The 16506-nt window shown below is 39.9% G+C and overlaps 1 protein-coding gene across 1 annotated transcript; it reads left to right on the forward strand.

Moving 5' to 3' along the window:
• Positions 1 to 7202: 7202 nt before the first annotated feature.
• On the forward strand, positions 7203 to 12281 carry LOC143041258 (uncharacterized). The gene is made up of 2 exons (XM_076213092.1): positions 7203 to 7374; positions 10833 to 12281. The coding sequence occupies exons 1-2, from the start codon at positions 7203 to 7205 to the stop codon at positions 12158 to 12160; spliced, it is 1500 nt and encodes a 499-aa protein (XP_076069207.1). The 3' UTR covers positions 12161 to 12281.
• The last annotated feature ends 4225 nt before the right edge of the window (positions 12282 to 16506 follow it).

A 16506-nucleotide genomic window follows, 5' to 3' on the forward strand; every position in this document is an offset into this window, starting at 1 on the left:
TGTCTTGATTACGGGTTGAGGATGGCGCGTATATATTCCCGTCGAGCGGACACTACCCCGCCGTGAATCGGTCAGTACGCGTAAACCTAATTTTTTGGGGGGTAATGTATATAGTTTCGTGACATGAAAGAATATATACGTGTCGGACGCCTGGAAGAGCCTTGAGACATAGAAAAGCAGTCTTGAAGACAATAGCCAAAGGTTTTCAAGCTCGAGTCTCAGTCCCTTTGACTGACGAGGTTGTTTCTTTTAACTGGATAAAATCGTCTGGCGTTAGCCAAAAAAAAAAAAAAAAAAAAAAAAGCTTTGGATAGTGGCTAGGTTAGTCTTTATACCTCTGAGCTTCCCCTACGACTCTTTTGTTGGTCTCCGTGGTAACCTCTTCCTCGGGTTGTGCGTCGAGAGTGGGCGTCATTGATGAAGCCAAGAGGCGGAATCTCTTTCTCTTGGAGATCAAGATATTTAGATCAACTTCCTTCCCCTCCACTGTATTACATCGCCCACAGTCCTTAACCAGTACAAAATCCATAAAGTACATTCATAACCCCAAAAATCCACAAAGTGGGATTTCTGTTGAAAGTGTGAATAACTTCAAGATACCTAAGAGGGCTTCCAGCCTTGACTTCAATTTTAACCAGTAATTGAGTAAATGAAATACAATTTTTTATAAAAATATAAATAATAATGGTAGACAGTAGTAGGGGACAGTCCTCGGACCATGTCATAGACCTCTTGGGGGAGGAACGTTTAACAATTGTTTGTATTGCATTAGTGTGGCCCTATTTCGGTCTTCGGCTGGGAAAAGGAGGAGTAGGAGGAGGAGAAGAAGGAAAAGGATGAACAGGAGGAGGGGGAAAATGAGGAGGAAAAATAAGGATGAAGAAGAAAATGAGGATGAAGAGCAAAATGAAAAGGAGGAAAATGAAAAGGAGGAAAATGAAAAGAAGGAGGAGGAAAATGAGAGTGAGGAGGAAAATGAGGAGGAGGAGGAAGAGGAAGAGGAAGAGGAGGAGGAGGAGGAGGAGGAGGAGGAGGAGGAAGAGGAAGAGGAAAAAGGAGGAGGAGGAAAATGGGGAGGAGGAGGAGTAGGAGGAGGAAGAGGAGAAGGGGAGGAGGAGGAAGAGAAGGAGCCAGATGAGGAGGAGGGACATCAGTTGTTTACTCTCCCCATGTAAAAAAGTGGAGGATAGTCGATTCTGATCAAGAGAGTAAAAGAAAAGTCAGGTGTGGTGACAGGATTTGAAGACAATGGAGGGGAAATTATTATTTCCGATGTCTGTCTCACGGAAAGCCACAAGTGGATTACTGGTTTCTAATACTATGAATTTTACCATGAATACCAAGCATTAAAATTTGCAGGATATTCGTAATTATTATTTGTATGTATGTTCATGTATCTGCCATAATCGATGATGAGATCACATTAATAAACACCACGGGTGAGTCTGAGGAATTTGTGGCAATGAAAAATAGGGCTGTTTGTAAGAATTGTGATCAAAACATCATGAGTAGTTTGGATGTTTAGTGCTAAGTTGGATGCAGTAGAAAAAATATACACTATTTCCATTATACTGCACGTAGTTGGGTGGATCTGTACTAGTGTAAAAATATAATAATAAGCTCACACTAGGAGAGGCTTAGATGCAAGCAAGGCTGTCATTTTTACCCAGAGTGCTTGAACTTCCAAGGCAAATAGAAGCCGACCGTTTGCAAATAAATTTGATCGCAACTCAATATTGTGCTTAGCGCAACTGAAGCCGACCCGTTAATCAGCACACAAGTTACCAAAGTTATCTTCCCTTGGAGAAAAACTTATATTGGCTCTTAAAATAATCTTCATGAAATGCATTTACTCTCGTAAAACTTTGGCTGTCAGCCTCTGCTGTGGAAGAACTGTGCCTTATGCTGTGTTTGACCCAAGTAATTTGACAGGGGGGCCGAGAACAAGGGAAACATTCACCCCCCAATTATCTCGCAAGTAACTAAGGTAACTTACTATTCAACCAAACAACTGAATGATGCGACCACTTCGTACATGCCAAGGAAGTGTTCAATGAAACCCATTGATTATTTTTTTCTACATTTTACATTGCAAACAACCACAAGGAACCATGTTTTCTCTTCATGTTCAGTCCTTATTTACCGATGTCTCAGTTTACCACACTTGAAATAATTCTTATGTATGACTACAGTGCCCTTCAGGACAATTGAACTACGAAGTTAACGGTTGGGTTTGCCCTTAAGGTGTGATTTTTGGAATATTTGCAAGTACCATTTATAAAATATGGCCCTCCAAGACCCTGCTTCAAGACCATTCAACTATGTAGATACGTAGACGACATATTTGTAGAAGAAAGGAGTGTCACACACTAGGGAGGTAGCCAAAATACAAAGGCATAAAATCCATTCCCACCCATTCCATCTCCACATACTCCACTCCCATTCACCTCCCTGCCTCCCTCTTATCTTGGCTACTCCTGGATGACGGGTCATCCCTGCATCTCGTCCACTGCCCTGGGTCAGAGAAAATGTAGCAAGACACAGCGCATCCACAGCAAGGCCGCTTCATTTAATCGGCGACCCCCCTCTCCGTCCCCACATGCAGAAAAAAAGAAGACGGAGAGAAATCCCTTCGGGCTGTGTCAAAAATATCATTCAAACATAACCCCCCCCCCGATCCCCTACCAACTCCCTTCCATGCACCTCAACATCATCCTTACACAACCATTCTCCACTCACCCCTATCTTCTATCTTCTCCCTTCCTTCCTCAACAGACATCCCCCTCTTCCCCAATGCCCCTTTTACCCCATCCATCTCATCTTATCCTTGGTCGCCCCCTCACGTTCACTCCTTCACACCTATGCCATACACACCTCTTTTACTAGCCTTTCTTCACTCATTCTTTCCATGTGTCCAAACCAAATATATATATATATATATAGATAGATATATATATATATATATATATATATATATATATATATACATATGACTATATATGTATATATGCACATTAACATACAGTATATGTATATATACACATATATACATATAGGTATATACATGTATATATATATTTATATATGTATGTATGTATATATATATATATATATGTGTGTGTGTGTGTGTGTGTGTGTGTGTGTGTGAGTGTGTGTGTGTATGTATATATATGTGTGTATATACATATGATACGTATATATATATATATATATACATATATATTTATATATACATAGGTATATATATATATATATATATATATATATATATATATATATATATATATATATACATATGAGCGGTGAAAACTTGAGGGGATTGAGGGGATCAAATGTCAACTTGAGAAGTTGGCTTATCCACCTTGGTTTCTGGACTAAGCCCTCAGTAAGGCTAGGGCCAACCATTTTAATATATATATATATATATATATATATATATATACATATATATTTATATATATGTATATACACATACAAACATATATATATATATATATATATATATATATATATATATATATATATATATATATATATAAAATAATTCCGACTGTCGTCCCCGGATTCGAACCTGGGATCGTGAATTCTCACTGTCGGAGCCCTACCGACTGAGCTACTGATCCTATAAAATTCACCAACCTGGAAGTTAATCTACTTCCCTAGGAACTAAGTCGACTGCTAACTGCCGTCCGTACTTATCATTTTACAGTGAACCAGGGCTCTTAGCTAGTGGTCAAGACTGGTACGTTTCCTTGATGGGCTTATCGCCGTTGTCATACCTGAATAGAATCACCAGTGACGGTGATGTCAATAAAATAATTCCGACTGTCGTCCCCGGATTCGAACCTAGGCTCGTGAATTCTCACAGCCGTTACCTTACCGACTGAGTTACCGACCCTATAAAATTCACCAACCTGGAAATTAATCTACTTCCTGAAGAACTAAGTCGACTGCTAACTGCCGTCCGTACTTATTATTTTACAGTGAACCAGGGCTACTTGGCTAGTGGTTAAGACTGGTACGTTTCCTTGATGGACTTATCGCCGACAGCAGTGAGAATTCACGAGCCCAGGTTCGAATCCGGGGACGACAGTCAGAATTATTTGATCGACATTACCGTCACTGGTGATTCTATTCAGGTATGACAACGGCGATAAGTCCATCAAGGAAACGTACCAGTCTTAACCACTAGGTAAGTAGCCCTGGTTCACTGTAAAATAATGAGTACGGACGGCAGTTTGCAGTCGACTTAGTTCCTCGGGAAGTAGATTAATTTCCAGGTTGGTGAATTTTATAGGGTCAGTAGCTCAGTCGGTAAGGCGACAGCAGTGAGAATTCACGAGTCCAGGGTCGAATCCGGGGACGACAGTCGGAATTATTTGGTTGACATCACCGTCACTGGTTATTCTATTCATATATTTATATATATATATATATATATATATATATTTATATATATATATATATATATATATATATATATATATATGTGTGTGTGTGTGTGTGTGTATGTGTGTGCATGTATATCTGTATGTATGTACTGTATGTACACGTATGTGCATACAAACCATGAAGAAAACATTTAGAAAATGATGACTACAATTCAGTTGAATCTAAGGTTTACAAGCAAACTTAACAGCGACGCTGGAGGCAGCCTCAGAGACCAGCATTTGTCATGTGATTGGTGAAACCCGAGCTCAAATGTAATAACATCCTGAGGAGATCTAGGATGAATGTGTGTTTAACCTTGGTTACTAATGACATTTTTGGCGAATACGGTATCTTTAATTAGATGAACAAATAGAAACCATGATGATGAATAGCGAGAGGCTGATCCCCTAAACGAGTAATATCATCAGAAATATTGGTTTTCCTAATAAACTTAATCAGAGAAGAATAATAGTCTTTGGAAAGTAAATGATGTGTTTTCTTCTAAATATTTACTAGCTTACTATAAGAAGGAATATCTGTAAAGGAAGTGGAATTAGTGCGAAAGTATAATGGAGTTTACATTGGTACTGTTAAGTTCAGAAGGCACGGAAGGTCCACTGTCCTTGAATGTACGCAGCTGTGTGAGGTTTCCCGCGAAATCAGGCTACAGGCAAAGACCAAAGTCTTCGAGCTGTTGGTAATCGGAGAGCTTGTGGTGTCAGTTTCCTGGAATTAGGACATCTGGACAAGACGCGGGGATGGTTGGGGGTGATTGTTGCATATGGAAATGGTGATAATTATGCAGCTCGTTGATTCATGTCTGGTAATTCAAATGTCGGCGGTGAAGGTCGTGGAGACGGCAGGGGTCTCGCGGTATTCATGTATGCATGAATGTTTAAAGCCTTTGGTGGTGACAGCTTAGTATGGATTACACTGGAAGCCCTCGGAGTCTTTGTTATCAAATGATCTGGTTCTGAGGTAACTGTTCTATATGATATTGTCCATACGCATAGAAGCGCTGGTGAGCTAGGGGGAGGGGGGATAACAGTACAATATCAAAGCAAAAAGGGTTTCACGATCCATATGAAAATCTTTGACCCTGTGACTCACTTTGTAGGTTTTATTCTGGCTTGCTCCAGGCAGTCTTGTTTAATTGGAAATCAGTTAAGGAGAAATGAGGTCTTAATTGATCGAGCCCCTATTTTATGCCTAAAAAAAGTTGCAGTAAAAACACGTCTAATGTTTTCTGTATTTATATCTAGGAAGGAACGGGAGTGCTCTTCAGCGAGACTTTCAAAGCGATAAGTAGTTTTACGAGATGTTGCTATCCTTTATTTCACGTTTAAGCTAACCTTGCCTTTCCTAGGGCTCATGTTTGAAGGTGGCGGTGAGAGTGACCTCTTGGGCACTTCTCGGGATCGTTCGATATCCATCCCAGCAATAATTCGCACAACGTATTCTAGTGAGCCCTCTCCCGCACGAACCTTCCGCGCCGACACCTCTGTGTCCACCAAAGGGACAAACCAAGGCAGTGTCCCAGTCCTTCTAAGGACGACTTCAACCAACGGGATCGTTCCGCTGCATCTTCCTTCGTCGGGTACGTCGAAGGGTGTTGTCGGATAAACTGCAGCGTTGTCATGGAAACGTCGACAAATTCACTTAAACAATAATGTGTCATGTAGACGGCTCCGAACCTTGATATCATTGTTCCATCATCTTTACATCAGCTAAGATCACGTACCGAGATTGTTTAGGAATTTGTGAAGTTTCGTCGCGTCCACTCACACAGCCTTTTCTATATTTTCTGCATCTATATTACGAAAATTACAACAACTTTTCTTTGTAACGTTTCTTGCGAAAATGAATATTAAAGGAAGGAGAAAAAAAAAAAAAAATCCCACAACCCTCCCGCCACCCGTAACCAACGCGGAATTGTGTGAAGTTTCGTCGCGTCCGCTCACACAGCATTTTGTATATTTTTTTGCATCTAAATTACGACAAATACAAAGACTTTTCTTAGTAATGTTTCTTGCTGAAATTAATATTAATGAAAAAAAAAAAAAAAATCCCGCAACCCTCCCGCCACCCGTAATCAACACGCATTTTCTGTTGCGAGCATAGTCCACTATTTTTATTTTTGTGAAGCATATGTTTTCCTCCTTATCTTAACCTAATCTAACCTAGCCTACCTAACCTAGCCTAACCTAATCTAACCTAACCTAGCTAACTAACCTAACCTACCTTACCTAGCCTAACCTAACCTAGCCTAACCTAACCTAGCCTAACCTAACCTAGCCTAACCTAACCTAACCTAACCTAACCTAACCTAACCTAACCCAACCTAACCTAACCTGACCTAACCTAACCTAACCTAACCTAACCTAACCTAACCTAACCTAACCTAACCTAACCTAACCTAACCTAATCTAATCTAATCTAATCTAACCTAACCTAACCTAACCTAATCTAACCTAACCTAACCTAATCTAACCTAACCTAATCTAATCTAACCTAACCTAAAGCTACCCTACTTAATCCACGTGATCAGATATAGATGTAGAAAATACACAAATTGCTGTGCGACAGCCACAACTGGACAGCAATGACACCACTTGGGTTGCGGGAATTATTTTCTCTCCTTCCCTTAATATCAATTTCCGCAAAAAAACGTTACTAAGAAAAGTTGTTTTACTTATACTTTAGATGTAAAAGATATACAAAATGCTGTGTGAGCTGGCGAGACGAAACTTCACAAATAACTAGGTTTCAGAATGAAAAGTATGTCCCCTGTGATTACTGGTAGGAAGTGCGTCAAGTCAAAACTGGCTTATTTTCCTAATGCTTATTCAAAATTGGATCGGTCTTCCTTGATGTCTGGTGTCAGACTGAAAAGATATCTTATAACTTGTCACTACGGTATCCCGTACCACGACCAAAGTCTTCGTAAGACATATAGTAAACAGAACTGGAGCAGTATCCATAGAAAGCTTTTCTTTTATAGTTGAGTTAAAAGTGTAAGACACTACTTCTCGCTGGGAGAAAAAAGAAAAGAAAAAAGAAAAAATATTAATAAAAATATTGTGATTCTTAAAAGACTCAGTCACTTCTACGTGATTTGAAAGTTAATTTTACCTCGCCAGCAGGTTTTACTTTGTTGTCTTTTCTACAGTGACTTTGTAAAAAAAAAAAAAAAAAAAAATGTATATAATGATACTCTACACTGGCAATCATTGTTGCTGTCACAAGATTATTATAATTCCTTTTATCATACATTATGCTTTATAAATCATGATGATAATGCATTGCCAGTCGTCATGGGTGTCACCATTATAAACATCTTTAATTGGCCTCATGACAGTGAAGGTTCTTAATGAAAGAAAGGCCAAGAGCCAAATTGAGCCAGCAAAGAGTCTTCTGCTTGGGGCGTTGGTTGGAAAGAGAAGAATTACTATTAAGAAAACATTTCCTAGAAAGAAAATATTGAACAAGGAAAAGGCAGTGTGATGTAGTTATTTTTATTAGTTCAAATAATTTCAGACGAATGTGAAAAAAGCTGGGGCTCAGAGATGTATTTTGCCCAATTCCTCCACCCCCCCAAAAAAAAAGTTAAGTAGTTATACATAAACCAGGTAATTGGCTAATCTTATCAATTCAATCTATATCACAAAGTTTCGGTCATATTTGGATGTATTAGTTTCTACTTCCTTCTCCCTCTGCCTTCTTTTCTTGACATTAACGACAATGGCTAATCCTTTGTATCTTCCCCTATTTCTTCCTCTGCTTTTCTTGTCTGTCTGTCTGCCTTTACTGATAATGTTCGGTGCTGTGTGTGCATCCATAGTTTGTGTAAGACTGACGCTGACATCCAGGTCGTCACCGCTGTCATGTTGAATCTTTCCCGGGGCTCTGAGAGGCATACTTTGCTAATTCTGCCACATATAATATCCCATCATGGTCCAGATGGTACAGTTTAAATAACTTTGAGACTACATGTTTATTTAAAATGTCAAAATACGATTTTTTTTAATGAGAAGTATGCCGACAATCTTGTAGGTTGTGTACAGCCTTCTTGTTTACTAAAAGTACTTTTCTCTTTAGTAGAAGCCCCGACACAGGACTTCCAGTTTTAAGAGTACTTTTAAGACATGAAAACTTATATGAATAACTTAATAGTACTTTTGGACAAAAGTAGTGGAACTGTGAATTTAAAAGTGATTTTAATCTCTGAAAGTGTTTGTGGATATGGCTCCTAGTTTCCGGGCTGTAAGACCATATAAATAAATCTTACCTGATCAATTATAATGGGTCAGTACCTAAAATCAGTAATAGGAGCCCATTTTTTGATAACGTTAACAAAGTGATGACGAGGTGACGTCGACAGCAATGTGTCACTTAAACGGCTCCAGCGGTTGCACAAGAACAAATATGTAAAGTACGTCATCAAGTCTAGTGGCTTGACAAGTTTAAACCCTGAAAATAAGTGGTTTGGTCGATTTCTTTAAAAGGAAAGTATTCCTCTCTACACGTTTATGTCAAAATATCAGACGGTTTTATTTACCTGGGAGAAGGAACTCCGACTCAAACAGATTCACGACTAATCGACATTCCATTCAAGATGGAAAGTCTCCCCTTAACTAAATTTATTTGCCTGTCTCTTGACAAAACGTAATTTATATAGTGTAATATTGCAGTGAGAGTGTCAAAAATGGGCAGACAAATGAGATTTAGAAGCTTTAGATATCACCTCTCCCGTCACGATAATTCCCGATCTCTGAGCTGCATGCCTAATACATCTTTTCCGTCTACTTTCCTTGTTCCTCACAAATTTGTCAATTTATACCAAGTATATCGGGAATGCGGGCCTATATTCCACCTATCAACACAGAAACCAGCAGAAATATGGATAGGAGACACACACATACAAAAACAAAGAAACATAAAAATACTAGGATTAACACTTGGAAACAGAAGTCTACAAACACACACAAAAAACAGAAAACATCAATCAGAAAAAACATTACAAACACTAAGACGATTCAGAAACCTAGACACCAAACTAATACTAAGACTATACAAAGTACTCATACGACCACAACTAGAATACATACCAATAACAACTATCACATTAAAACCAAGCCAACTCCAAAAACTACAATCAGTACAAAACAAAACACTTCGATTCGCCACGCACTCCATACCCCCATACCTTAACACAATAGAAGAACTACACACACAGCATAAATTCGACCCACCTAACACAAGACTCTACAGACTAGCTTACAGAACATGGAACAGACTTACAATCACAAACCCAGAAATAGTACAACTCAGTGAAAACATAGACACAGAAGACGGACACGATCACAACTGGTGACCTAGAGTGTTCCCGATCATCAACGGACCCCCACCTGAACCTAAATACATAATATAACACTCAATACACCACAATACACCACTATCTTCATTGTTCAACTAACTATACTAACCCAACTAACACTATAACTATTATTACTAACATTATTATTGTTGTTATTGTATAAAAAAATGATAACACGTGCGAATAAACGCACGTGATATCATAAAAAAAACACAAAAAAACAATGAGTATGACAATAAGAAATCAATACCATCCCCTAACATTATAATTCACTAACTGTCATCCTCATGGGAAAACAAAAAGTCATACTCATTGGAAAAAAAAAAAAAAAAAATGTATACGACATGTAGGATGAAAAGCCCCTCCCCACCATCATGAAGACACAAAAAGAAAGTTAAACAAGTAATTAAATAAAAACAACCCCCATAGAATTCAACACCTAAACAAAAATAGGCAAAAGAATAGTCGTATACATTTTTAACAGCAAAAAAAAAAAAAAAAAGCAACAACTAACAACCAACCAACAATAATGATATTAACAATAAAAACAAAAACTCAAGTAAGATGATAAGAAGAACGAACAAATAAGAGATGGACCAACCTTCAACCGAAACACCAAAAGTGGCAGAACCTTCAAGACGACATTACCAACGTTAAAAAAAATAAATAAATAAATAAATAAGAATAAATAAATAAATAGAAATAAATAAATAAATAAATAAATAAATAAATAAATAAATAAATAAATAAATAAATAAATAAGAATAAATAAATAAATAAATGAAAGAATAAATAAATAAATAAATAAATAAATAAATAAAAATAAAGTAGCAAATGGGTCTGCCCCACACCTGTCACAACTCAAACTTCCTTCTATTTCATTCTTTCCTTACACTAACCCCCCCTCCCCCCTCCCCCTCTCCCCCATCTTATCTATCCTATTTAGTAGCAGTAGTAGCAGCAGTAGTAGTAGTAGTAGTAGTAGTAGTAGTAGTAGTAGTAGTAATAGTGTGTGTGTGTGCAGTGATCGGCTCAGAATCCTTTAAAAAGCAATATATTGAAAAGAAAGTTAACGATTGGGTGGCGGAAGTTAGGCTCCTAGCTAACTTTGCAAAGACCGAACCGCAGGCGGCATATGCCGCATTCATATATGGGGTTAAACATAAGTGGAACTACATATTAAGGACGGTACCGAACATCACCGACCTATTAGGACCCCTTGAAGAAGCCATTAGAAACGAGCTAGTACCGGTCATCACCAACGGACGGACATTAAACGAAGAGAAAAGAAAACTCATTGAACTTCCACCTAGAATGGGAGGGCTAGGCATCTCCAACCCGCTAAACCTAGCCAAAATAGAACACCAAAACTCTATGAAACTCACGTCCTCCCTGACAAACAACATCGTGTCACAAGATCAACGGAAGGAGACTAACATGGAGGAGATCAGAGAAATTAGAAGAAACATTTCAAAGGGAAGGGAGGAGAGGCAGAAGGAGGAACTTCAAGCATTTTTAGCTCGGGTATCGAATTGTATGAAAAGAAAGATATCATTGGCGCAGGAAGTTGGGGCGTCCAATTGGCTGACAGCACTACCAATCAGGGCAAAGGGATTCACCTTAAACAAAAGAGAATTCACGGATGCCATTGCCCTGAGGTATGGATGGCCATTGGGAGGGCTGCCTAACAGATGCTCCTGTGGTGCACAGTTTACTCCGGACCATGCGATGATATGCAAGCAGGGTGGATTCATTTGCATGCGACATGATGAGGTAAGAGATCTCACTGCCCAAATGCTTCAGGAGGTGTGCAAGGATGTGACTATCGAACCAACATTACTTCCACTAGGAGGGGAGAACTTCAGATACCGCACGTCCAACACATCAGATGAAGCAAGAGTGGATGTCAGCGCAAGAGGTTTCTGGACACGGGGACAATTGGCTTTCTTTGACATGCGAATATTTGATCCGATGGCCCCCTGTTACAACAACCTAACTATTGAGGCATCTCACTTCCGGAACGAGTATGAGAAGATCAGGATGTACGAAGAGCGTATACAGAATGTAGACCAGGGCTCATTCACTCCTATAACCTTTACGACCTCAGGTGGGATGGGTCCTAAAGCAAAGGCATTCTACGCTCGGCTGGCAGAGGTAATGGCTGATAAGAAACAACAACCCAAAAGCAGCATTGTTTCATGGATGAGATGTAGACTGTCATTCTCACTCCTAAGATCAGCCCTCCTATGCCTGAGAGGTACAAGGTCCCCACCGCCCAAATCGGCACATATACAAAACCTAGATTTTGAGCAGACGGTGGTTGACAGTAGGATAAATGAACTTTTGTATTAGGCATTGTTAATAAAAATTAAATCGACAGATAAAAGGGTTGTCGACCACAGTCATTGGCGGGAGAGGGGCCAATGAACTGTGTCTGTGGGAGACAGATCCTGCTGCTTCCACCACACAGTTCCACGAGGATGGTGGTCGTGTTAAAAAAAAAAAAAAAAAAAAAAAGTAGTAGTAGTAGTAGTAGTAGTATTCCACCCCAATTTACAGTTCTCCTGTAAGACCGGTGGAGCTTGCACACACCTGTAGTCTCTAAATCCAACAACAACGGGTGTTTGCTACTTGGAACACTCAGGAATCTTGGTCTTGGTTTTTACAAACAATGAGTCGATGGCAAAGAAATGCCTCACGTAAATACATTATGGATTTGAAGACAAATGGGGAACTCCCTTCTATATGTCGAGAAACTTACAGTAGAGCTAGAATCAAGAAGTTAACATGAAAAATTTAATGCCTTAGTAACTTTAGCAAACACTCAATCCAAGCAACTCTACATGCCACATTTAACTTTAGTATTTAAGTAATCCGGTACCATGCACATGAAGAAATAATGGAAATATTAGGCGATCAATGGTAATAGGAGTATATCGAGTTGGGAAAACCGTAAACAGCGTCGTTACTTGCGGCGAAAGTCGAAGTGAGGGCGGTTCGAATCCTGGCACCGGCGAAGTTGAACCAAGGGCATGGAACATTAAATTCCACGCTACAAAGCCCTCTTTGAGGGGCACCGTCCTAGCCTCCCGGTAGGGGTGTGTGTGTGTGACGTTAAACCATCATCATCATCATCATCATCATCATCATCATCATCATCATCATCATCATCATCATCATCATCATCATCATCATCAATAGAAACTTTAATCAACCCAACTTATAACCTGTATAATAGTAGGTTATCTAAAGTATGGAATCAAGAAGTACTACCTACGCCCTCACTACTGGCTCAATTGTTATCATTTTGAACATACTAGACAACAATGTTGCTGCCTAGAGGGCGCACGTGGATACTGCTCAACCATCGCACATAGAACCCTATGCTGAAATCCAATCAAATGTACAAATTACAAACAAAATCTCCCTATATCATTCTTAGACTGTATAGCATACCAGTCTGAAGCTGAAGTCTTCTGTCTCAGAGACTCGGAACACATCAGCTTCAGAGAAGCTCGAAGATGAGTACGATCCAGGAAGACAAGACGTCAAATATACAGAAGCACTACGATTCATCAGAAGATCCCCCAACCCCCTCTTCCCGAAAAAAAATATACAACCTACATGATACAAGAATTCTCCACACAACCTCCTACAACCCCTTCACTTGTGCCACTATAAAGCCGAATTCAACGCCTCGTCCATTCAACACCGGAAATTATAAGAAACTCCCATACAATCTCCTACCCCCTCTACTCCACCATAATTCCCCGCCCATAAACCAACCTATACTCTTCTCTCACACATCCAAGTAGCTACAGCCTTACCACTCCAAGAAAAGACCCTTCTTTCCATGAGAAACCATAGACGATATAATGGAGTACACCAACTTTACCACATAAGTAAGCTCACTCTACGATCCTTTTTCCAGATTATTAAGTGAATTGTTCACATCCACCACACCAATCGGAGAACACGTAACTTGAAAAAATGGAAGTACTAACAGAAATTCACTCTACCCAAATACCAATCACATACACCAACAGCAAACTCTGTTCTGTTCTCCTAAACCTTCTAATGTTCCCACCAGACCTAACTAGAATAAAAGAGTATTTGTCATGTTCAGACTCTCATTCCCATCCATTCCTCACCTCCTCTTCTAAACAGGACTCGTGTACACTAAAGAATCCCCCAGCCACAGTTGCCAATAAAACCTACACCAGTCCCAGTAATACACAATCCAAATCGACCATCCTATCTTACTAAATCAAATAACAATGCACTCCATCATTTATTGGATTTACCAAATATTCTCCCAAAATTGGGAAACTATGTGCATATTTCTCTAGCAATACAAAACTGACTGCAACTGTTTACAAGAAATACAAATAGGCACATTTATTCACCCCACCTAGAAGACTAGTGTATATCACATACATATCAACTTCTCTCATCTCAGCCCAAACGAGAAGGTACAGAAGTCCTCGTCTTCTCAGGCGTTTTATCACTGCAACTTACATTCAACACCCCTCTCCCATCCAGTGTAACAAAAATTCACCTATATCGCCTAATAACTATCTGCTTTCCCTATATCTTCCCCATCAGCAAATGTTCCCCCACCTTTGTTGTCACCACTGTTTTCCCCCTCTTTGCTGTCTCTGCTCCTCTTCAGTAATTTTCTAGAGTTTTCTTGTTAATTCGTAAGTTTCACTCACGTCCAGGTTCTTCTTAGTAAGTAGGCCCCCTGCCTAAGTTCCGATTGAGGGTGAATAAAATAGGGTGTAGTCGTTCTGATGCTTGTTGGTCTAAATCAGTACACCCGAGAAATCCCGAGAGGAATTCTCAACGTCACGTCAAGCCACCTTCGTTCTGACGTCACTTTTTCATTCATCCAATAGTCTTTTACTTCTCAAACAAGTGCCACACCTTAAGGGCGTGCCTTTTTCCCCTTGCCCAATAATATTTCTACTCGTACACATTTTTCTCCAATCCGAGAAGCTGTTACAGTCCTTCCAGTAACATTGCTACATAAGCATTATGTCGCAACGGAGATGGCTGTACGCTCACAATTTTGGTTACATCAGCATTATTATAATCAGTCACCTCTGTATCAACATGCTACAACTAAACCTTCCCGTCGGTCGTTTGTTTACCTAGACAGGACGGCGACTCCACCACTCCCCAACTCAGCACTCGCAGTCGGCGCGGTCGGTCACTGAATCAAAACAACCTAATAAAAAAGACTATAAAGTTTCCTTCCTGTCCTCGATCTACCTCTCCATCTACCTAATTTTTCTACCTCCATCTACCTCCATCTACCGGCCTCTTACAGCAAACATGATTTTAGAAACACTGATAGACCTCCTTACCCAACTATTCCTTCTTATCTTTTACTAGAAGATTTCAATGCGAGACACCTCTGTGGAGACAGACTGTACTCCAGGAGGCAAACTAATATCCTCCCTACTAACAACTCACTATTACTGTACAACACAAATTAACCTATAGCCTTTCTATTTCAAACAATGACGTAAACATCCATTGTCTGGTATGCATACCAGACCTCTTCCTAGACTATGAATGGTCAGTAATACCAACCTACACAGTATTGAACACTTCCTAGTTGTTATACTCTTTATAGGCTCCTCACCCACATCCATAACCTTGATGGTCACTTTCCTGTGCAAAGAGGAACAAATTTTAAACAGCACTATATACAATCAAAACAGTAGAAGACTATCAAACAATTGACACAACACTGACTAATCTTGCAAATTGTATAAAATAAAGAAATATTTCTATAACAAAAAAAAAAAAAAAAAAAAGCCATCTACTGTACATCATGACAGTCTCCTGGTGGAACCCAACCTAAGCCGCAGCGTATACAGCAAAGGAAATGACCTTCAACAGCTTTCAAAGACACCCGACCTTGTGTCCTTGCTCTAAACAACCATAACTAACCAAGGTTTCTCGTGCAGGAGATCCGCGGCCACTAGATAATCGATATCAACGATAATTAGTGCAGGGCAGTGGGGGATGAGGTGTTAACTGTCCTCTATGTGATGGGTACACCCACGGTAATTTGATTCTTTGGCCGAGCCTATTCTGTGCTGGTACATTCTTAGAGCAGGATGGTGTCTTGAGCGCATGCGTGGTAGTGAAGCTCTTGTTTCTCTTGGAAGGGATTTTTCTGTCGAGTTGTCGGTGGGGAGAGAGGGAAGACTGAGTTTGGTGGTCTGTCTTGAAGATTTTATTTAATGATTTGGGTGTGAATGTGTTATTGTGTGTATGTTTTGTATGGTACAAGTAGTAGGTGGTTTAGGTAGTAAACTAGTAGAGGAGGTGATGGTGGTGTGTGTGTGTTTGTGTGTATGTGTGTGTGTGTATGTGTGTGTGTGTGTGTGCGTGTGTGTGTGTGTGCGTGCGTGCGTGTGCGTGTGTGTGCCTGTGTGTGCGTGCGTGTGTATGTGTGTGAGTGCGTGTGTGTGTGGGTGTGTGTGTGTGCGTGCGTGCGTGTGTGTGTGCGTGCGTGTGTGTGTGTGTGTGTGTGTGTGTGTGTGTGTGTGTGTGTGTGTGTGTGTGTGTGTGTGTGTGTGTGTGTGTGTGTGTTTTACGTTCTACGGGTTGTGTTTGCGAGGTCGAGGGCTCCGTGTACCCATCCGTTTCATATGATATTCTATGGGGAGGATTTTGGTTTT

This window comes from Oratosquilla oratoria, chromosome 30, assembly GCF_046742065.1.
Source record: "Oratosquilla oratoria isolate Oo_2021 chromosome 30, ASM4674206v1, whole genome shotgun sequence".
Classification (NCBI taxonomy): Eukaryota; Metazoa; Arthropoda; class Malacostraca; order Stomatopoda; family Squillidae; genus Oratosquilla; species Oratosquilla oratoria.

Bases quoted from the DNA above. Each gene is read 5' to 3' on its own strand.
- LOC143041258 (XM_076213092.1), top strand. From the start codon at position 7,203: ATGAAAAGTATGTCCCCTGTGATTACTGGTAGGAAGTGCGTCAAGTCA. The intron at 7,375-10,832 runs GTAAGACATATA...GTGTGTGTGCAG, and splicing joins GTACCACGACCAAAGTCTTC to TGATCGGCTCAGAATCCTTT.